The sequence below is a fragment of the Thunnus albacares genome, chromosome 13 (assembly GCF_914725855.1).
Source record: "Thunnus albacares chromosome 13, fThuAlb1.1, whole genome shotgun sequence".
Classification (NCBI taxonomy): Eukaryota; Metazoa; Chordata; class Actinopteri; order Scombriformes; family Scombridae; genus Thunnus; species Thunnus albacares.
The window spans coordinates 22,011,475-22,035,366 of record NC_058118.1 but is presented as its reverse complement, the minus strand read 5'-3'; the positions used below and the strand labels follow the sequence as shown (position 1 = coordinate 22,035,366).

The window sequence follows — 23,892 nt, the reverse complement described above, 5'->3', positions numbered from 1 at the left end:
ACTGCCTGTCGAGTGATTATTTCTTGTGTGTGTGTGAGATGTTATTTTGTGTCCTGACACCACAGCAAAATAGAGAAAAAAATTACATGAATATGAATATCTTTTCAAAATATTTTAATATTAAACAGTACAGCTAAAACTTGAACATTATATCAAAGTAGAAGCTGTTTTTTTAATTAAACATTTTTTTTCAACACTCATTTCTTATACAATCATTACTGAGGCCTTCTGTAATACATATACACATTCAACGGGTAGGTGCCATGGAAAGAAAAGTGCAAATGTTTGTTCTGTCTTTTGGTGTCGAAGACAGATTCTCTTCTGTCTGAGCAGCAATTGAACGCAGCAGAAGGATCTGGACTGGTGAACTGGAAGTGCTATTACTAAACTCTACATATAATACAAAATTTGTGTCTAATAATTAATACATAACTACATTATTCATGTGTTTATAATACAGCATTTACGCTTAAGATTCATGTAAAGACAGTGTTGTTTAGTGGCTGTTGTCCTAACAATCGTGTTAAACAAGTTAGTGCAATCTGGGTGTTTCCTCCTACGTTTTAGTTTAATCAGGTGGAGACGGACAGAATAAGAACTGTCATGTGTTTGAATACAAGTGAAAATGAATCAGCTCAGCAAACAACCCCCGAAGACACAGCTGCTCATGTTTGGAAATGTGAGAAAAACAACATTAACTGAAGTTAACGTCGGAGGTTATGGCAGAGTGCAGTCTAGTAGAGCTGACTATTATTTTCACTATCGGATTAATCATTTTGTTTATATTATATTTACAGATATTCAGTTTACTATCATGTATGACAGTAAAAGCATCAAATCCTCACATTGGAGAACCTGCATCCAGCACATTTTTAGCGTTTTTGCTTAAAAAAATACAAATGATTGATTATCAAAATAGCTGCTGGTTAATTTTCTGTTGATTAATCGATTAATCGACAGCTAATTGACAGCTCTACTGTTGAGTCTATCATACTTTGCTAAAGTGTGAGTATTTGTGACTTGTTTTAAGACTTAATTATCCTTTGATTTTGAATAAAATCAAATTATGCACCAAAGGAAAACTACTCCACTTCTCCAAACTACAGGTAAAACTGACACTGTAGCCACATTTACACTTTCGTATGTTACTTGTTCCCACAAATTATGAGCTATAATAACAGTTTGATGAGGTCACATCAGATGAAATGATGGGAGGAGACAGGTTAAAAATAACCACAGTTTCAGGCGACTTCACATCGACAGTGAACAGACGCCAAACTTATAAAACTGCATGAAACCTGCATGTCTGATAATGTCCAACAGAAACATTTCTGCTTGGAAAAAATAAAAAGTGACCAGTGTCTGAAACTGGCCAACAGGTTTTCTGGATTAAAACAACAATCATTGAAGATTGATTGGGCATTTTGTCTACACATATCACAGTGATGATCCCAAACTCGGCGAGGCCTGGGCCTCAAGTTAAAGGTCAGAGGTCGCAGGGCATCACTGGCCCTTCTTGGGAGTGTCGGGGATGCTCTCAGTCAGCGGGGTGAGGTTGGTGAGCAGGACGTGGCGTTCATACTGCTTGGTCTGCCTGAATTTGGTGTCGGTACTGTGGAGTCTGTCCAGCACTCCCAAGACCCCGAAGCACTGGTTGAACCTGGAACCAGGAAGGACATGTGAGCACAACTGTGAAGGGGAAAGATTATCTACAAACAAGACTGAAATGAAGAAACTGTCACATGGGATCCCTATGCTATAACCTTAAAGGAAAAGGTGGTTTGGTAATATTCCACTTTTTTTTAGTGTCAACAAATCCCATAAAAAACCAATAAGGAATTGATCTTAATAAATACTGTCTGTGTGTCCCGCCACCATCCTGCTGCTGTAAATACTCACTAGAGCATCAAATGTGTATTAATCCGCTGCTGAAAATAGTTCCCAACAAATACACTATTTACTCCTGTTGAGTGACGTTTGCTAAAAACTACAGTGCCCAGCTGTTTTGGAGAATGATTTAGCCTTTTTTTAAAAAAAATGAAAGTATATATTTCTTTATCTACTTAGAGATTATTCAGTAGGAACCAATCTGCTAAGGGTTTAGGAAATTCAGATCGTATGGAGGGACAGACTAACACACTCTTGGTTTTGGTTGTTTTATGACAATTGTTGACAATAACAAAAATAAATAAATGTCATCAGCCTTTTCACTCAGTTTTTTAATATTCAACACTAATAAATGATTGGATTTCCTTTTAAATAAAATAGACTAAGTTCAAAAGATGAGGTGGACTCACTTGAGGTGGTGGTAGTCATGGAACTCGGGTGAGGGCAGGAATGGGAGGTGGTATCCGCAGTGGGAGATGGTGGTGCTGACCAGAGCCAAGCAGTACCACAAGGAGGTGGTGGTTATGTGGGAGCCCAGGATCACAGGCCCGATAATTACTGGCAGTGTGTTGGAGAGCTAACAGCAAAGAAGAAGAACATTCAGGTTTTAATGTCCAAGGAAGATTTTAAAATCCAACAAATTTATAAAAACTAGGAACACACAGGAAGACTTTAAAAATCCTAACCAGTGGTGAAAAACACTTCCAACAACTGATTCAAGTCGTAGACGAGCACAATGAGTTCAGATTTCTACATTTGCTTTTGGGATCAGGTTTGTCCAGATTCAAGGATTCAAGGAAACTTTATTGCATTTTCAGTATCAAATGCTGCCTATGAAGAAATGAAATTGCGTTTTCCGAGCTTGGTGAAAAAGTAGCATAAATGCACATTAAAACTTTGGAAGAATTAAAAATTAAGGTTTAAAAAAAATAGAAAAAGGATAATAAATAGAGAATGTAAAGAATCTAGTGTGCAAGGTTGATAAATATAAATAAAGCTGGTTAATGTTCTACAATACAGAAATGCAGAATAGACAGAGTGCAGTTCTGCAAGAGGGTCAGGTGATCCAGTAATTTGTTGTTGAGGTAGTGGAGTTGTATTTTGTGTGTGTGTGTGTGTGAGAGTGTGTGTAGGGGGGCATTAGGGGGCATCAGGTAGTTGTGTGTGGGGCAGAGAGTCTCTCAAAGTGTCTGTCGGGTGCTGGAGGGTAGCAGGGTGTTGAGGAGTCTCACAGCCTGTTGGAAACAGCTGTTTCTCATGCGAGAGGTTCTGGCTTTCAGGCTGCGTGACCTCTTTTTATAGGGGAGGGGTATGAATTATCCAGTATAATACTTCTGGCACTGTCCTGGATGGCAGGAAGAGGGGCTCAAATGATGCACTCAGCAGTTTTTAAGACCCTCTCCACTGTCCTGCGGTCCACAGAGGTGCGTGACTCGAACCATGTGGAGATGCAGCTTGTAAACACGCTCTCAGTAGTGCTTCGGTAGAAGGTGGTGAGGATGGGGTGGGGGAGACCTGCTCGCTTCAGGTGTCACAGGAAGTAGAGGCGCTGTTGTGCCTTCTTGGCCATGGATGTGACAAGGCAGCCCCACATGAGGTCCTCAATGAGGTTTACACTGAGAAATTTGGTCCCAGCCAAGGGTTGGTGGAGTTGTTGATGTGTAGAGGGGGAGGGACGTCACTGGATCGCCACTATTTCTTTGGTTTTGGCAACACCCTGCTAGGTTATTCAAGCCACACCAGCTGTTCCACCTCAGCTCTGTACGCAGACACGCCATTCTGACTGATAAGACCCACCAAAGTTGTGTTATCAGCAAATTTAATTAAGGTAATTGAGCTGGCACAGCAGTTGCAGGTCATCAGAGTGAACAGTAAGGAGCTAAGCACGCAGCCCCGAGGGGAGCCGGTGCTCGGTCTGATGATGCCAGCTGTTGTTGTGAACCTTCACAACCTGTAGTCTATCAGTCGGAACGTCCAGAGTCCAATTATAGAGGAGGGTATTGAAGCCAAGCAGGTTCAGCTTTTCAACCAGCTTATGCAGGATGATTCCAGATGTAAAAATGAATCATGTTTGATTTATTGATGACAGCTCCAGCTGGTTTGAGGCCCAATTAGGAGAGAAGAGACTTAGGTCCTGAAACTAATTATTTTCTATTTACAAACTACTGCAGACTCTCCACAATCCTCCACTATCCTTTAAATCATTTAATATATCCTCACCTTAAAGTACGTATTAGTTTAAAGACCGATGTTTTTCTTGCACAGCAAAACAAGTCTGACAATTAAAATGAAATGAAAGGAAGGAGGGTTCATTCACCATATGCTCCAGAGGATGAGCGTAGATGGCGATGATTCCGATGGGAGCAGTCCACTCATGGTGCTGTTTGTGGAAATGCTTGTAGAGGCTGGGATGGTGGAACAGTCTGACAGAAAAGGAGATGAGGATCAAAATACAAACAGACAACACCCAGTTATCCACTGATAGATTTTTAGGCTCTGATGTCCATCAATCAAGTGCACATTATCTAACGCCCCAATGAGAAGGATTTGAAATTTTCTGACTTTGAGCTATTAATAAAAAACACACTGTTCACAATGACAACATTGACATGCTGATGTTTAGGAGGCATGATGTTTACCATGGCACCATCTTAGATTAGCAAGTCAGCATGCTAACATTTGCTAATCAAATTTCATGACAATCCATTCAATAGTTGTCAAGACATGTTGCTCAAAACCAACAATGTCAACCTCATGGTGGTGCTGGAGGAGAAGTCAGGGGTTCCCTAAAATTCAGTAGGATTCATCCTCTGGGAAACACAAATATCTGTACCAGATTTCATGCTAATCCATCCGATAATTGAGATATTTCCATCTGGACCAAAGTGGTGGACTGACAGATCAACATTGCCATCCTTAAAGCCACACTGCTAACGTAGCTAAAAATTGCTATTAAAATATTTGACACATAGAAGCTTTTATGCCAGTTTTGTAAGTGCATATTATTTTTGGCCTCCTACGATCAACACGGTCCATCAACTGTAGCTCAGCAGTACACAAAATACTCACTGAGTGTCTCAGATACACCTCTTATTAGTCGATTAACATCTGGACCTGTCTGCTGTCTGAATGCTTGAGTTGATTGACTGTTCTGCTACCTAATGAATCTTGATTTATTCCATAATAGACCTCATGTCAAAGTAGGAGAAGCAGAGGTGTAAATAATAAAATGAATGGTTGTTGAATTTCATTTAGCTGCTTCAGTTTCAAGGTCCTGATATTGTGCAGAAACCTCAGTTTTGTCTTTTGACCCTGTCCCTACCTGTGAGAATAGTAAAACAGAAGTTCCTCCAGGATGGAGAAGACAGCCAGCTCTGTCAGGGCCCAGTGGAAGGTGGGCAGCTCAGGGCCACATGGGTTCGCTCTCCAGGTCGTCAAGTGGTAAGCCGCCACTACCATGGGCCCAGAGATGCATATCCAGTTGAAGAAGACAGTCTTCACTGCATTGCGCAGCTTAACGGGATCCACCTGGATGGAGGGAGGTTTGAACAGCAGAGGGATGAGAAGATGTCAAAACTGGATATAATATCAAAAATTATGCAAACTGTATTTTTGTGGCAATATTTATTTTACATGACACTCATTTGGGGACATGCATTCAAACTCGATAGAAATAGGAGCGATCTTGCTGCTTGGATCTTTTTTTAAAGAAATGAGACAACAGGGAGTTGGTGTAGTAGTAGTATGTTTACATCAATACTAGAACTGAACAAGTTTCTAACTGATCATCTTCACTAAAATGCAAATAAGTAGATGGACGCTTCTTTTATCAGATAAAAACAGCTCCGGTTTGTGTGTAAATATAAGTCGACTTGACTTTTTACCCACTAAACTTTGGACCCTGGCAATAAACACATGGACGTATCATGACTATTGTGTGTGAGGACATGTATGTGTCTGATACACAGATGAACTTTTACACAGTTACAGTACAGTACTCTTGTGTATGTATACATGTGTCTACCAAGAACAAACGTAATAACCTCAGAAAAAAATCCTTTTTCACAGCAGACCAATTTGACCTAAACCATGACGGTGTGACAGTGAGCCGGCATTTAAATTACCATGACACTGAAACTGAAGCAGCTAAATGAAATTCAAGCCATTATTGATTTTATTATTTACACCTGTATTTTTCCTACTGTGACAAAATGTCTTCAGTGAAAAGCGTGTATTCAGTTGTTGTGTATCTAATTTGGTAAACACATGTAATTACAAAACCATATTATGTTGTAACTGTGCAAAAGTTCATCTGTGTGCACATACATGTGTTCAAACAAACATGTGGCATGAGAAAATGGCTTGTAGACGTACAGTATGAGTGTGTGTCCTATCTCCAGTCTGTATGATGAGTGTACTACTCTGCTCTCAGCTGCATCAACACAACACTAACTTTGACACTAACATGACAAATACATGTTGTACTGCTTATTGTGAGGAGTTACCAGCAAGTTTCAGGTCTCTGATAGTGTTTTTTTTTTTACTTTGCTCATACTGAAATTGACAGAAACCATTGGCTGCCTCTAAAATACGTGAAAATTATATTAATCAGTGTAAAACCTTCAGTTGAATTAGTAAAAGACGACCAAGAGTGTGTTCAAACATTTAGGTCTTCTTTTCTGACATGACTAGACTTGAAAAAGCCATCAACACATTGGATACACTTTCTGTCTGGTTGGTTTTATACTAACTCATTGTGTGTTGTCAGCCCACCGTGACTTTGTTTATGACTGGTAGGTTCAGACACAGAGCTTCAGTGTCTCTTCTCAGAGGGACAGACTATGGAAATCCAACATGAAACACTTGATAACTCCGAATATTGTCAAGATTAGATTATTTTAGGTGATTAAAATTTTATGACTGATATCAGATTATTATTATAATATATATAAAGTTATATATAAAAGTTCTATGGTTTGACCATTGACTGGTTTGAGATTAACCTCCAGCCTTGATTATCAGTCTTTATCTGTCTGTCTTTATCTGTGCAGCATCCGACAATATCTGTTAATCAAACACAGCGAGAAGACTTTGGTCAGATCGATGTGTGGACACGTCAGATCAGCAACACTGAGGGCGATGCACTTAGAAACCTTTATTGTCCTCCGAGAGGTGAGTTGTGGTACAACAGAACATATAAATATCATAACAGTCCAGGCGTGCGTTTATGTTCATGTACAGATGTGTTCATTCACACATACACACTACAAAAAATTTGGCCCGACCTTGACAGAAGAAAGTTTTGGTCAACTCATAATCTTTAGATTTATGTGACTATTTTAAAAGTTGTTTTAATATATATTTTTTAAAAATCTGTCACATTATGTCTCCAGTGTTATTGTCATGGGAAACATAAATAAGTGAATAAATATATTAATAAATAAACACAGAAATAAATAAGAAAATACCTATCTAAGTTCATATAAATGTGAAAATAAATTAATAAATATGTACACAAATGGAAATATATAAATACAGGCATAAATAATATTCATTTATTGTATTTATTAATAATTAATACATACAGAAAATATTCTGTATTTATTATCCATTTATCAAAATTAAATGTATTCATTTATTTTTAATTTTTAACAATTATTTTATTGATTTGTTGATTTATTATCTTGTGACTTTGGCCCCGATAATTACTGTGATGTTAGTGATGTCATTGTGTAATGTATTTTACGATAATGCCTTACAGCTTTTTTTCAATTAAGTGACCATTAAAAAACAAGCTTTATTAAAATGTCTTAGGGCAACCAAAACTCTAACAACAATAAAGCTAATATTTGCATTATTTTGTTGTCACAGTAGTGATTCATTTATGTAATTATTCATTTATTCTATACATACATTCATCCATTCATTCAGGCTCATTATCAAAGCAGGTTAACTCTATCAAGCCAATATAATGTTGAGGACATAAAGTTTAGATGCATTTATCAGCCTTCACTACCGGAGATGTCATAAAATTATTTTGATTCTGATTACTCAGCACTGGCTGCAGATTACAGCAGCTATCACAGGTTAAACCGGGTCATAAGGTAATGTAGAGGTGGAAGCAGTGTTGGTGTCACAGTGGTGTCAAATATAGGATTCTTATTAGTAGTAATAGCAGTACAGACACCAGTGTTAGTAGTATGAGTAGTGGTGTAAGTAATGGAATGGCAGCAGGTTGCTAAAAATCACTTGCATATAAATACTTGTAGATAAATTTAAAAAGAAGAACAATAACTAAAGCTTAAAACCCTCATGAGGTGAAACTGGAGCAAATACTCAAACAGATTCAATGCAGGAAACAAAAATCAAAGCAAGATATAGACAAAACGACTGATAACAACATTAACAGTGTGAGACTGGAGCCTACCGGGTTATTCTTGTCCACTTGGATACGGTAGCGAGTGATGAAGGAGGGTTTGCCAGTAGTATCCACCAATAGCAGCAGACTATTTGACCCCCAGTACGCCAGAGTGGGGAGTAACATGGTTCCTGTTGAGAAAAACAAGCCAACTGTCAGAGCAGGACAACTTGACAGCCTCTGACCTGAGCCTAAAAGGTTTCAGCGAACGGCTCCATACTTGCTGATATTTATAAGAAAAGCCTGAGAGTGAGCATTTTATTTTTAACATAATTCCAAGTTCATGAGGGATTATTTTTACTGTATGTAATGTAATAAAGGGTAACTGACATTATTACACAGACAGAATTATCAGTACAAACAGGATTGCACCTTGTGAAGTATTTTTTATTGCACTTCCTCGTGTTTTATTGGTTTACCTTATGTAATTACATTTGAGAAATGCCTTACCTGTTACACTGAAAAAACTTGTAATACACATTATCTAGGCTTGCACATAATGTCCTACATGGATAATATCTGATCATGGAATACATAAACAACAACAACATGATTGCTGCATTATTGACACATGACTTTATATGCAGAACTTGAACACATGCTGTATTTGTGGTTGGTACCCTTTTCTGCAGCCCCAGAATCCTCTAGACAAAGCTCTGTTTTTGCATCTCAAAGAGCGATGAAATCATGCGTGTAATCTAATTTTAAACTACATTAGTAAAAATTAATAGAACTACTGTGAAAATCTCCTCTGGCTGTGATAACCCAGATTCTAATATGTTAGAACAGAAAGATCTATATTCACAATGATACAAAGATTGTATTGATGCAAAGAAAGTTGTTATAATCTGAGCACACTGATTAACTTGCAGCCTTTCATTGTGCAAACAGACTAACGTTTCGACAGTACTGTGTCTGACTCTGATGAGTCAGGGTCACCCTGTCAGGGTTGCAACGTGTTCGTCAACAGATAATTTTTTTGGAAACAAAACTGACAGGTTGTCTTTACTTACCCATGTAGAACAGAGCTGCATCATGACCCTCGAACATCAAGTACAACTTGGTCCACAGGTTCTGCCAGAAATCTCCTGAAGCTCCCCAGAATTTCTGAAAATGCCTGGAGGAGGAATTAGTGTTAAGTGTCAAGTTCACAAGACTGTATTCTCACATGGTTAAAAATTCTTCTTCTTCTTCCTTACGCTTTTTTTGCTATAAAACAAACATCAAAAACACTAGGTGTAGAAGGCTTAATTAAAGGATATGGCTAGCAATTTTCTATATTTTCCTTATTGTCAACAAATCTTATGTACAGAGCCAAACCATCAATAAATCATCCTACTTACAAGTATTGTGTGTCTATCCATATATCTTCCTCTGTGCCATAGACACAGAGGAATTTAATTAGTTTTTGTCAGCCAAAAACTAATTAAACACACAATGAGTCACACCACTGCAATGGGTCACATGTTCCTTTACTACAAAGAGTTATGGCAAGTTAGTTTGTTTAGAAATAGTTCCAAAGACTTATCCTTTAAGTCTGGCTGCATGTCTCAACACGGGCCCAGTCTCAATGCCCATTCTCTCAGGCTCTTGGGCTTTGACACCTGATTCACATTAAGTTTGCAAGGGCTCAGAGCTGTCCTGCTAATCACCTAGCAACCATCTAATAATGCCCAAACAACTGCCCGGTAACACTGCAGCAACCACCTAGAAAGAATCTTGAAATGCACTAGCAGCCATACTTAACACCTTATCAAATACCCAGCTATACTCTACTAAACAAAACACCCAGAACACCATAGCAACCACCTAGTGAAAACCTAGTGACACCCTATTGTACTTTCAAATACACAATAAGCCCTCTTCTGCAATGTCTTGACATCTCATGTCTTATTCAACCCTGTGTTTTCCTGTTATCTTGTGCTCTGTCCTGTCCAGTCCTATTTGGCCCAGTCCCACTCTGTCCTGCTCGACCCTTCCCATCCATCCTAATCTAACAATCTATGGCACTGCTACTCCTCAGGGTTCATCTGAGGACAAGCTTTTGGTTTGTTGTATGGTAATAACTTGTAAGGAGATCCTACCATGTCAGTGAGTTGCCGAATGCAGCCAAGAGTAAGATTCCAGATCCGATGACAAACACAGCTTTCTTCACAGAGTCCCACAGTCCTCCTGGGCCCTCCAGGACAAAGAAAAAGCAACAATTGTGTATGAAGCGCTCTCTGTTACTCTGATGATACTGTGCAATCCCATGATGTTGAGCTACATCCCACAGAAACATCTTATGGTGTTAGAAATGTCTCTAAAACAACACTGAGACTGTTACTGTTACCAGTGAGTGTCTTGTGTCAAAAAGATGACAGCAGGTCTAAGGTACTGTACTACAATACTCTGGATGGCTTATGTTTTCATAAGTGAGAAGCATTTAGCACCATGGGACTGCAAAGGTAATGCACTGTGATGGAGAAGGTGTGACTGAATAGCAAAATAAATCAAGCAGCAGGACAGCAACAAAAACATACCTCTAAATCCTTCATGTGTATCTTAAATGTATTTTTGTTGGAGAACCACAATAAAAAAATAAATCATTTGGCTTTACTGTTTTTTATTATTTATATAATTCAAACTGCTGCATTGCAGAGTTAAAGTGTATATTTCAAATCTTTATTTCCATACTTTATTCAATAATACCATTTTTAACTATAAATATAAACGAAGTGAGAAAGGCATACAAATATGTTGAGGTTTAAATGTATTAGACTAATAAATGTACAAATACTAGAAATAAGAAAGAAGTGCTTTTGATCTATATCAAAAGCAATTCAAAGAATCAACACTATGACATTTATCTGGATCATCTGCAGCAGAAGATGATCCAGATACAAGTGTCTTAAATACTATGTGTAAATTGTACAAATGTCTGTGTGGACAGTGCATTTAGTAAAGGTAGACGTTCTTATCCAGAGACTGATACCTATTTGTTCAATGGCTGGACTCTCTGTAACTCAACACACTATGAAAGAAGAGTTTGTTTGGCATTTGTTCCTGTAGATTTGAATAATTTGCATTTACAGCCTCTATGTGCCATGTCAGAAGAACTGCATCATCATGAAATTGTAAATCTGGGTTTGCAGGTTATAGTGTGCTTGTATATTCAAGTTTATTCATGTATATTCTCAGATGGGCTTATTGGATATATAAGAGGATTGTGTTTTTGCTTTTCTGTTTGCGCTGTGTTTTTCCTCCTGCGTCCCCAGCCTGCTTTTCTCTCCACACTTCCCTCTGCACCTGCCCTGCATCAGTCTCGTTAGCCCCGCCTTGCTCCCTGTGTCTTCCCCAGTCTATCAGCGCCTTTCCTGTTCCACCTGCACCTCACTCCCTCATCAGTTTAGTTTGTATTTAAGCTCTGGTTTTCAGTTAAGTGTTGTTGGATCGTTTGTTCGGTATTGTTCAGTTCAGTTTCACTTTGCCTGCACTCCTGTGTTCTGCTCCCCGAGTTGAGTAAATAAATATTGATTCTTCAGTTCCCACTGCCTGCTGTCTCCTGCATTTGGATCCACCTGCTCCGCTACTCCTAACACGGATCAGTTCACTCAGCAGGAATTAAGCCCAGGGATTGATGTCACATTCATCAGACGTTCTAAAAAGCCAGCTTTTACCCTGGCTGCCAGTACTCAGTACTCAGCTGTCTATTCTTTCTTTTTTAGAGCCACAAACACATCTTACAGATGCAAATACACAGATGTGTACATTTATACAAGGAAGGATATTTTATTTACTACTTTTATAACTCCTGCATTCACTCATTCTACTTTTCTTACATGCCATAACAGAGCAGTCGCCTCACTGTCAATTATCAAACCACTCCTCCACATTTTGTACGATCATGTGCACAATACATTATTTGCCATCTACTCTTTACCCATGCAGGGCTCCCTAAATTTGCCCGGGGGAAAAATGCAACTTGGCAGGTCGAGCCTGTCTCAAAGAACAGCATGGTAAAGAGGATAGGTCTCCCTGAACTATAGCTAAAACAAAGCAGTCAGGAGAAAACTTTCTTGGTTTCAAGACAAGTTAAGTCAACTTCATCTAGAAACTGTTTTCAACAGAAACTAAATGTGTTACAAAGTGCTTTACAGTGAGGCAACATAGATAAATCTGAGAAATCAGACACTATTAAAAGAGTAAAAAGGTTTTTTTAGAGTCTCAATCTCCGATTTGGATTCAGACTTTAGGATAGATATGAGATTGTGAGATTTTCTTAAAGGATCATTTAAATTCTACTCTCTAACTTGACAGATGACACACAGTAGGTTTATGTGAGTGGAAAACAGTTAACCACATGAACACAAGCTATGTAAGAACATCAGCCCTCATTCACACACAAATGCACTTTTTGATGAGCCGAATCTAAGCCTCTAATGTGAACAGTACTTTGGCCGAACATCATAGTAACTGTGTTGACTTAATGTCTTCAGACACTGGAACACTCAGTTGAATGACAAACTAGTTAATTAAATTTGTAGGATTCGCAGCTCCTTGAAGCATTGTTTTAACTGCAGATTTTACACACCTGAAGGTATCTTCAATATGAATAAATATAATATAATAAGAATGTATTACCTAGTGGTGGTGAGGAAGGAACTTCAATCATACTGTCAGTGGACAACATAGAAAGCTTAAAATCTGATTTTTAAGGCAATAAACACAGGTACAGTACCTACGTTAATGGACTAGGACAAATATTATTCTTTTTCCATTTTTCTAAACTTCCACCCAAAGCAGAAGGATCAGTGATCCAACAGATCAAACCAGACATGCAAGAAAATTAAACAACTAGACACATAAGATCATCTTGATGACTCGTTAGATCATCTAAAGGGTTAAGCCTGTGTCGTGCTGTTGTGTTGCTGCTGCTGACCTGCCTGCTTTTGATCATCTATCTGCACCATTGTATTATGGTAATAGCAGAGTGTGCTGTTAAAAAGGTGTCATGTTCTTACTTGTCTGCTGTTGCTGCTTCCTGCTGCGGCAGCTCCGCTCGTATCTGTAAATACAACAACAAATACACTGTGAACAATGTACTTTTATTTTTCAGGTAGAATTAGATCAGGTTCATAACTACAGTATGTATTGGATGGGGTACGGCAAGGCAAGTTTGTTTATACAGTGCATTTCAGCAACAAGGCAATTCAAGGTGCTTTACATAAAATATTAAAAACATTGAGATGAAGTGCAAAAGAAACACAGCATTAAAGGACATTTAAATACTATTAAAAATAGTCATTAAAGTGCTAAGAGAATAGAAAATAAAAACAAGCTAAAATAGAATAAGACAGGTGAGGTAAGAATAAAAGTTACAGTGCAGTGTAAGAAATTAATAATTATTTGATTTAATAAAAGGCAGCGGCAAAAAGAAAAGTCTTCAGCCTTTATTTAAAAGAACTGAAAGTTGCAGCAGACCTGCAGTTTTCTGGGAATTTGTTCCAGATATGTGGAGCATAAAAACTGAACGCTACTTCTCCAGTTTTAGTTTGGAGCAGACCTGTCCCAGATGACCTGAGAGGTCCAGCTGGTTCATTATGTAGCGGCAGATCATAAGTATATTTTGGCCCTAAACCATTCAGTGCTTTACAAACTAACAGCAGTATTTTAAAATCAATTCTTTGACAGACAGGAAGTCGGTGTAAAGATCTGAGAACTGAAGTGATATGATCCATTTTTTTGGTATTAGTGAGGACTCGAGCAGCAGCATTTTGAATCAGCAGCAGATGTCTTGTTGATTTTTTATGGAGACCTGTAAAGACACTGTCAATTCTACTGAAGATAAATGCATGGACATGTTTTTCCAAATGCTTTAGTCCTTGATATATTCTTCAGGTGATAGTAGGCTGATTGTGTAACTGTCTTAATGTGGCTGTTGAAATTTAGGTCTGAGTCCATAACTACACCAAGATTTCTGGCTTGGTTTGTGGTTTTTAACTTTATTGATTGAAGTTGAGCGCTGACTTTTAATCGTTCTTACTTGGCTCTAAAAACAATTACTTCGGTTTTATCTTTGTTTAATTGAAGAAAATTCTGGCACATCCAATTTTTTCAGTGCACTTACTCAGTGCTTGTATTGGACCATAGTCCCCTGGTGATATGGTTATGTAAATCTGTGCGTCATCTGCATTTTTATGGTAATATATTTTGTTGTTTTCCATAATCTGAGCCACTGGGAGCATGTAGATGTTGAACAGAAGAGGCCCCAGAATGGAGCCTTGGGGAACTCCGCAAGTAATTTTTGTCCGCTCAGATATGTAATTACGTATAGGCACAAAGTAGTCCCTGTCCTTGAAGTAGAATTCAAACCAGTTTAATACTGTGCAGACAGTCCCACACAGTTTTCCAGTCAGCCTAGTAATATTTTGTGGTTGACCGTGTAAGAACTGAGATCCAGTGATACTAAGACTGAAATTCTGCCACTGTCTGTGTTTAAGTGGATGTCAGTGAAGACCTTAACAAGAGCAGTCTCAGTGCTGTGGTGTGGTTGAAATCCTGAGTGGAAGACATCAAAACAGTTGTTTAGTGCCAAGAAGTTGTTCAGCTGTTGAAAAACAGCTTTTTCAATGATTTTACTTGAAAATGTGAGGTCTGATATGGGCCTATAGTTGTTCATTAGTGACGTTTCTAGATTGTTCTTTTTTAAGAGTGGCTTGATGAGGATCTGAGGCCATGCAATTTGAAACATGTTTGAAAAACCCTGTTGGCAGAATATCAAGGCAGCAGGAGGAGGATTTCAGATGTTATATAATGTCCTCCAGGTTTTTATGGTTGATCAGATAAAATTGTGTCACGGTATTTGAATTGAATTTAATGGGACACAGGGACAACACATATCCTGTACCTGATATGGAGGCACCAACTGCTTGTCTAATTGTCTGAATTTTGTTAGTGAAGAAGGAGGCAAATTAATTTCAGGCCTTGGTGGATAGAAGTTCAGAGGCTACTGACACAGGAGGGTTTGTTAGCGTGTCAACAAACGAGGCACGTGCATTATTATTGTTTTTGGTGATGATTTCAGAGAAGAAGGACCGCCTTGCATTTCTCAGTTCCAAATTATAAATGCAAAGTCTCTTTTTATAGATGTCATAATGAAACACATCAGTTCAGCAAAGTCATCAAAAAGTATTTACACACAGTATTTAGGTGGCCTGTAGATGTTTAGGAACAAGAGCCACATATTTAAAAGAATCAAAATTTTTGTACAGTACCTGTTTGCATTTAAGGGAATCATTAAACAAAATGGCAACTCCACCTCCTTTCTTATGCACTCTAACTTCACTCATAAAACTGAAGTTGGGTGAGGCTGACTCGATAAGAATAGCTGGACTGTTATCTCGGTCTAACCAAGTTTAATTTAAAAACATAAAATCAACGTGCTTGGGGATTAAATCATTGATTAAAAATATTTTTCCTGCCAAAGACCTGACGTTTAATAAAGGTAGATTTAGTGTGTTAAAAGCTTTATCTGCTCAATGTTTTGCAACATGCTGTAGCTGACAAGGAATAGATGCTGAAGTTGATAAGACAGAACCGGTTGAGTGTTTCCTGTTTCTTAGCAGATTCACCATTCTTTTTCTATTACCGATCAAGACAGGAATTGAGGACGCTACCAACACACTGGGCCCCTGCTTTTCCTGGGAAGAGTCATGAGTGCCATCAGCCTCGCAGCCTGGACCCAGCACATATCAGTTAGAGCTTGCTGCATTTTGCACACAGAGAGCTGGATGTGCTGTGCTTTTCTCTTTAGGCTGAGGATGACTCTGATTCTGTCATGGAGGGGAGGGGGTGGAGGGTGGGGTCGAGTGCTGTAACTGGGACATTTGTGTCAAAACTGGTGGAGGTGGATACCAAGGGGGGTTTAGGGGAGAGAAAATGGGAGTAGGGCAGGGGGTAAGTTTGGTCCCAGCAGTGACCAGCTCTTTCGTCATCGATTTTAAAACGAAGCTGGCTTGCAAAACAACAGTGTTTTTAAAAAAAAAGTATTTTGTTTTTATTTCATAATGAAGATCAGAGTTTTTTTCCTGGAGTTTAAGAAAATCTATCTTTAATTTCAATAATTTAGAGTGAGTTTTGTCAATCATACAAACAAGTTGTAACACACTTTTGTTTGTCACAATTGTTTTTGAAAGATTTATTCATCAGTAATACATTTATATCAACTGCAGTATATGACTAAAACTTGCTTACTCAGACTTGGTCTCATACTGAACCTCCACTGACTGATAAAGGCTACTTTACCACAAAAATGTGGTAACTTTCTGTAAAATGTAGCACAATGAATGTATTCTGTTTTAACATCTCTAACTGCTTTTTTTATCTTTCCGTAGTACATTATTCGTCTGAGTGCCATGTAGCCTGGTGCAAAATTTACAGCTGGAGGATTATACATAATCCTATTATAATCCATCCTTACAGTGTGCACTTTTTCAGTTAAATTCTTGGGGATAATAACCTGCCCTATATCCACTCCAAAAGAGAGTTTACAGGAAAAAAATAACAAAAATGTACTCAGACTGAAGCTGGCAAAACAAGAGATACAGACAGCAGAGATGTTTGAACTGCAGTGGTGGAAAAAGTATTTAGATCCTTTACTCAAGTATCAATGCCACACTGTAAAAATAAACACTAAAAATACTTCTGTACTAAGTATTATCACTATAATATATTTAAAGTATTAGTAAAAGTACTGTAAAAAGTACGACTAGGAATGTTATACCATTATATATTACATAATTGTATTATTATTAATGATGCATTAATGTGTATTCAGCATTTTACTGTTGTAGTTGCTCAAGGTAGTACTCATTTTAATTATTTTATATAGGGCTGCAACTAATGATGATTTTGAATGAATATCGATTATTTTCTCTATTAACTGATCATTTGGTAGCAAAATTGCAAAAAAAATGTCCATCAAAAGTTCCCAGAGCCCATGGTGGCTTGTTTTGTGTGAGCAAAAGTTCAAAACCCAAAGACATTTTCCTTTATTATCAAGGAAGAGCATGAAAACCACAAAATGTTCACATCTTTAAGCTACAACCAGTGAATCTTTGCTTTAAATATTGCTTTAATGATTATCTAATTATCAAAATTGTTGCAGATCAATTTTTTTGTTGATCAAATCATCAATTAATCAACTCATCTTTGCAGCTATACCTATTTTAGAAGAAGACATGACCAAAATTATACTAACATCTTTATAGGAGTATCACAGTTCATGCTTCAACATAACTGGTTCTTTCAAATGTGTGTGAATCACATACCCCACTTTATTTATTTGTTCATTTATTATTCATTTAGGCTGCTGATCAGTCTAAATAAGAAAAACTGAGTAACAGTTTGGGCTTTTACATTGTAATTTCAGTTTGTCATTTTAAGCGCTAAATTATTTGTTTTATGACATTTTAATTACATCAATTGAAAAAGGACCAAAAAAATCTATTATACAAGAGATAGCTTAGGTTTACTATTGACTACCATAGAGAAAATATAGGTATAACTCACTGGAATATTATGGAGAATTTATACTTTAATGAAAGACAATACAACACTACAGCAATACAAAGCACTTATATGCAAATTTTGCTGTGTGCTGACTTTAACTCCTCAGGTGCCCAAATGTATAATATTGTTGTTGGATCATACAGGCAGCTGTACACTGCTACAGCTTTTTAATGAACAAAAAACGACTCCATCGACATGTTAACAGTTCAGATAAAACACTAACTTACCGCTGGGTTCCGTCTTTGCCGTCATGTCTCTGCTCTGCTTCTGTCCGTCGCTGCTGCAGCTTTTTCACATGCGTTTATTTACAACGGCGTACGACTTCTGATTGGTTCGTTCTTGGTCAGCTGACTTGAGCCGTACTCGGAAGTAGCGCTCCTTGTCTTTGATGGTTACCTTAGATTTGCGAAACTCTCGCGAGATTTGTACGCGTCGTTTCTTCATTGTACGCGTTGCACAAAATAATGATGTTTTATTATGTGACAACACTATGGTCAAAGTCTAGTTAGGTTTAGGCAGGGAAAACCCCTACTTGGTTAGGGTAAGGGAAAGATCATAGTTTGGGTTAAAATGATCACTCTCGCGAGATCTTTTGCAAATCTAGGGTTACCATCTAGACAGGAGCCTTTTGATCTGAGGATGTGCTCTTTTTCCTGCACTCCACCACATGTTTTCAGGTGAAGGTTGAAACTCAGCGTGGAGGGTGGTCACTGCGCTGGTATTCAAAGGCAGGTTTACAGGGGAAAAGTCAAGCCAAGTCAAGTACATTTATTTATAGAGCACAATTGAAAACAACCAAAGTGTTGTACAGAAGAAAATCAGGCAATAAAAACAGAATGAAAGACTAAAAACAAAACCACATAACATATAGCACAAATCAACAAACATTGTTGAGGCATAGAATAAAAACCGTTTCAAGTGGATCCAAACTCGAAACAATAAGAGTGTGTTTTGAGCCTGGACTTGAAGAAATCAATGGAGGGGGCAGATCTGATAGAGAGGGGGGTGCTGTTCCACAGTCTAGGGGCTGCAAGAGCAGAGGCATGGTCCCCCTTGAGCATAAGATTTGTTTGTGGGACAGTCAGGAGCCCCAGGTTTGATGACCTGAGAGTTCTGGAGGGGGAATAAGACGTTAACAGGTCAGAAATATAGGAGGAGGCCCGTCCATGAACCTTGAAATCGATCCTGAACTGCACTGGAAGCCAGTAGAGAGAGGCCAGAATAGGGCTAATATGGTCTCTCTTCCAGGCACCCGTAAGGAGTCTGACAACAGCGTTCTGGACCAATTACAGGCTGGATAGGGACAACTGACAAATCTCCATGTACAAGGAATTGCAGTAGTCTAAGTGGGAGGAAATTAAGGCATGGATGACTGTTTCAAGGTCTCTGAATGAGAGGAAACACTTGATTTTAGCATAGTGCTTTTACTACTGTATTGACTTGCTTGTCAAACTGTAGGGTAAAGTCAAACATCACATGAGGTTTTTAACATGGGGTTTGACACAGGTGGACAGGATGCCTGGACTGTTGGAAGTTGAAAAAAAAAGTATAACTTACTAACAAGTTGGAAGAGAATACAGTAGCCTACAGTTCACAAGGCTGGTGTAAATTCCAATGGATATAAACTTGTTTCATCTAATCCTGCCCCCACACCAGGAGAGGCATTAAAACCATGGTTGCACTGTGCTGTTTGAACAGTACATGCTGCTGAAAATAAGTCTAATACACCAGAAATAACTTTTTAATGTGTGAATTCTAACACTGTTTAACTTTGGTCTATTTGACCAGAACAGATTTGTTCTTCACAAATGGGTAGCAGTTGACAACAACAGACTTTCAGTCAACCGTAAATGAAGCAGGCTGCTATTTACTGTGTATGGATAACCAATAAAATGTGTCTCTAGTCTCCATTTGCGACACAGAACATATATAAGTCATGTTTAGCTGAATGACGATTAAAATAAAAAAATAGATATAAACTGGGGCTGGAAAATCTGGACATCTGTCCCAATGAAACATCCTGAAAAAACTATCTGATGGTTGAACCCAATTGCCGTCACACAATTAAAATCATAGAACTACAGTAATCTAATTATAGAAAAATTATGGGCAAAATGTGAATTAAAAATATGAGTGTTTATGATTTCTTGTTTTTATTTATTCATAACCATTTTTTAACTATGTCAATAATCTATATAACATGTTTACCTCTTTCTTACTTTATTTTATTTTAAATTCAGAGATTGCAAAGAAACCAAATATGTCAGGCTGAATTTTGGGGAAATGTGTATCGCTTCTTTTTTGCAGGAGCACCCACATCTTTAGATGTACAAGGCGCCTAATTACTTAATGTGATGGAACAATGTAGCCATGAGAAAAAACATGCATATATGATACTGTCAGACAGTGTGGATGAAGATGATTTTTCCCACCTTAAAGCTACTTAAGGGGAAATTAAAATTGAAAACTAGGGTTTTAGGGCTTAACTAACCACTAACAATAGGCTAGTGTCATCTATATATCTAAAGAAAGAGCATCTTTTATCTGGAAGCAGAGCAACAGGTTTCATATTATTAGCTTTCTCCTAACCTCATGATTTTCTCTACATTTAACTCTAGTTAGAGGAGCAGTTTTTCACCTGAGAAATGTTCAAACATCACCATCAACGTGATGTTCAGAAATATTTACAACCGCTGCAGCTTTGCACAATCAGAATGTTGATGACTGTGAGACTATACAGGCTGTACACACACACACACACACACACACACACACACACCCTGTCGTTTCCCATCTCCTTGTCGATGACCTCTCCTTCACCTCCCAGATAACCTGTTGGCCTGTCTGCTGCTGCAATATGTGGCTCCACTATCAGTCATTATTACTGTACAGAGGGTCAGTCCACTGTAGTCATTATGTAAAATTAGTTTAACTTTTAACACCCACTGAGGGTTAAATGAAGTGTGCATCAGACCTTCTTTAATAAATGTGGAGAGATTATTAAAGTATTTATCATTATCTACATAGAGGTTTATGAGAGAATATACATATACTAACGTCTTTATTGTCTGAAACTCTAAATTGTTGCTATAATTATTCCATTTATGACACCTTTTATGACATGTGCTGCACTTCATTATCAAGGCACCTTTGGATGGTCATTTTATATTATGAAAGACAGACTGTGTTATGTCATACTCACTAAATATCACGGTGCGCCACATGTTGTTTAACCAAAGAGGTGACAGGTCATTATTTATGCTGTAAGATGGTTGTTATGGTCTATTTCACACTTTAAGTTACACACAAGTGAATGTAGTTCACATGAAAGCTGGACCTCTTGTATCTGTAACTATATGTTTCAGTCTGCTGTGACAAAGTATTTCTGAATAGACAGTGTTTTATTTTGGCATTACTTGCCATGTCATCAGGGGTCTTGACCCTCGAATCCATTCCAAGATCTTCCAGTAGGGGGAGGCCAGAGGAAAAATAAAACCCTGACAGCTCATTCTGTGGACAGAAGTTATGAAATTTATCACACACACATGGTAAATGTGACTAAATATGTTTCTAGTCATACAATTTGCAGGTGACTGGTCTGCAAGTTTGTGGTCTATCATATAATTAGCTAAACATAATTTTATTTTAAAGTTTACTGTATATGCATAGTGATTTTTTATGTGTTATCCATTTATATACTATTATATCCACTATATACCACTCCAGTTTATTCTGTTTGATCTATATATCTTGTTTTTGTTAACTTTTATCTTTTTATGGATGGCAATGGGAGAAGTCAGCACTTTAAATGTTTTTACATACTCAGTAAAGCTGATGAAACAGCAGGTGTATTATCAATATAACTCTTATATTCTCTGTTAAACTTGTTATGATCAAAAACATTTCTACTTTGCATAGTTATATATGATTTGATGAATTTATTATATTTCCCTTCAACCCCAGAATATCTACCTTTAATTTGATTTTTATTTTATGCTGCATTACATGGAATATGAGTCCTTGGATCTAATCAGATAGAAATGGCTGCATGTTTCCACAGAGGCACAAACATGTGTAGTCTACATGACGACTAGAGGCTGCAAAAAGAAGAGATGTCATTCATAGCAGGAAGGTTCCTCCTGCAGAAAACTCTGTTTTGATGCTCAGCTCAGGTCTGACCTCTGGTGTAAAGCTTCTGCCACTGCATCTGCAGGATGATCTTGGGTTTTGGCACATATCTGTCACACACAGTATCATTTGCTTTACAGACACACTGAAGGGTACAAAGCCTCAACAGTCTTTGGATTTAAATATATATCACGACCCATTTAATAATTTGGGTGCTTGTTTGTGGCGCTTTAGGACTCATATTTGTGTTCACAGCAAGAGCTGTACAATAACATAAGAAATTTAATTTTACCTTTTTTTTTTTTTAGTGATTTAATGAGAGAGATGTACTTCACCTTTACTTGACCTCTATGTCTATTGTTAATTGATTTGCTGAACGTGTGGGACCTCATGAGAATTAAAGGATAAGGCTGGCATCCTTGTATATCTTTAACTCTACCTTTTCACTGTGGGCTCTGTAATCAGGTCTGCATCATTAGATCCTCTAAGTAGTGAGTGACTGAGTTGCGGGAGGGAGATAAAACTGTCCTGCAGTAAATAACATTTTGTTAAGGTTGGTGCACTCATCTGTGTGTGTGTGTGTGTGTGTGTGTGTGTGTGTGTGTGTGTGTGTATGTCACTTTTTTCATCTGTGGTTTTTGATTTCTGTTTCCCCCTTTTCCCCTTAAGTTTAAGTTAGTTTTATTGGATTTCTTCATTTCATTTTTGCCTCCATTTCATTCATTTTTTAAAAATAAATGCCACATTTTTTGCATACACTTCTGCCTACAGATCTGCCTCTTCAACAACCCCTGCAGTGCCACACAACATCTACTGCTAGTTGTTATTAAACTTTAGCTTTTGGTAGTTGAATTCCCTGAGGACATTTGAACATGTCGCAGTAGGGAAATCACAGGTTTAAGTAATAAAATGAATGATGGCTGAATTCTGTTTAACTGCTTCAGTTTCATGTTCCTGGTATTGTGCATGCTGGTTCATCATCACACTGTCATCGTTTATACTGGAACACTTAAATAGCAAGGGTGGCCATCTTTAATGTCATTAGTAACACCTGTGCTTTTCCAGATACATCTTGTGACTATTGTCAAACGGAAGAGTCAGTGGAACGTGTGATATGTCCGTGCCAAATATACTCAGATGCAGAAAGAGACACACTCAAGAGGCACAAGAGGCAACTCAGAAATAATTGATTTGAAAAAACGATTAACCTTGAGTTGAGGAGTTAAACTGTTTATTTGATTACTGGGGACAAACTGAGCTAATATTATCTATATTATTTCTTTTTTTATAAATTTATTTTAATTAAGCAGTAAGTAACTGGTCTGACTTTGGTGATCCTCTGACTTTCCTCTAGCACCACCACAAGGTTATGTGTGTGTGTTTTTTTAATGTCTCAGATATCCATGGTGCCCAGGGGATGAATTTTAATGACTGGACATCCCCTGACTTTTTCCTCTAGCACCACCATGTGGTTCACATTTGTGGTTTTCAGTAAAATGTCTCATCAACTACAGTACTGGATTATGGACTGACATGAGTTTTGGTACAACCCTCTCATGGGGAATTGTAATCAGTTTGTTGATCCCATGACCATAGCGCCATCATCAGGTCAAAAAATCAATCATTTTTTAAATACTTGAAAAACTAATGATGTTCCAAATCAATTTCAGCCGGTCTGTAGTTTGTGTTTAGTGCTAATTAGCAAATGATAGCATGCTAAACTAATTAACAAACTAAAATACAAAAACTCAGACATCACAGCTTGACAATAAATTAAAATAAATATAATAGCATAAATGCAATAAGGGGAAATTGCTTATCATAATTCACAAAAAATAAATAGATGAATAAGATGCTATTGCAGGCACTTTTTTTTCTTTTTTTACAGGTAATTGATTTCAATGTAT

The 23,892-nt window shown here is 37.7% G+C and overlaps 1 protein-coding gene across 1 annotated transcript; it reads right to left on the bottom strand.

The window, feature by feature from the left end:
• Positions 1-97: 97 nt before the first annotated feature.
• faxdc2 (fatty acid hydroxylase domain containing 2) lies at positions 98-18,291 on the bottom strand. The gene is made up of 9 exons (XM_044371539.1): positions 18,085-18,291; positions 13,309-13,352; positions 10,390-10,484; positions 9,319-9,422; positions 8,315-8,436; positions 5,210-5,415; positions 4,205-4,310; positions 2,298-2,464; positions 98-1,660 (listed from the first exon to the last, which is right to left on the bottom strand). Exons 1-9 carry the CDS (start codon positions 18,107-18,109, stop codon positions 1,504-1,506), a joined length of 1,026 nt encoding a protein of 341 aa, XP_044227474.1. The 5' UTR covers positions 18,110-18,291; the 3' UTR covers positions 98-1,503.
• Positions 18,292-23,892: the final 5,601 nt, after the last annotated feature.

Coding starts and splice junctions, on each gene's coding strand:
- faxdc2 (XM_044371539.1), bottom strand. CDS start 18,109: ATGACGGCAAAGACGGAACCCAGCG. Junction 10,485..13,308: donor GAAGCAGCAACAGCAGACAA/GTAAGAACATGA, acceptor TTTGTCCTGGAG/GGCCCAGGAGGACTGTGGGA. Junction 5,416..8,314: donor AAGTGGACAAGAATAACCCG/GTAGGCTCCAGT, acceptor CCCTCCATCCAG/GTGGATCCCGTTAAGCTGCG.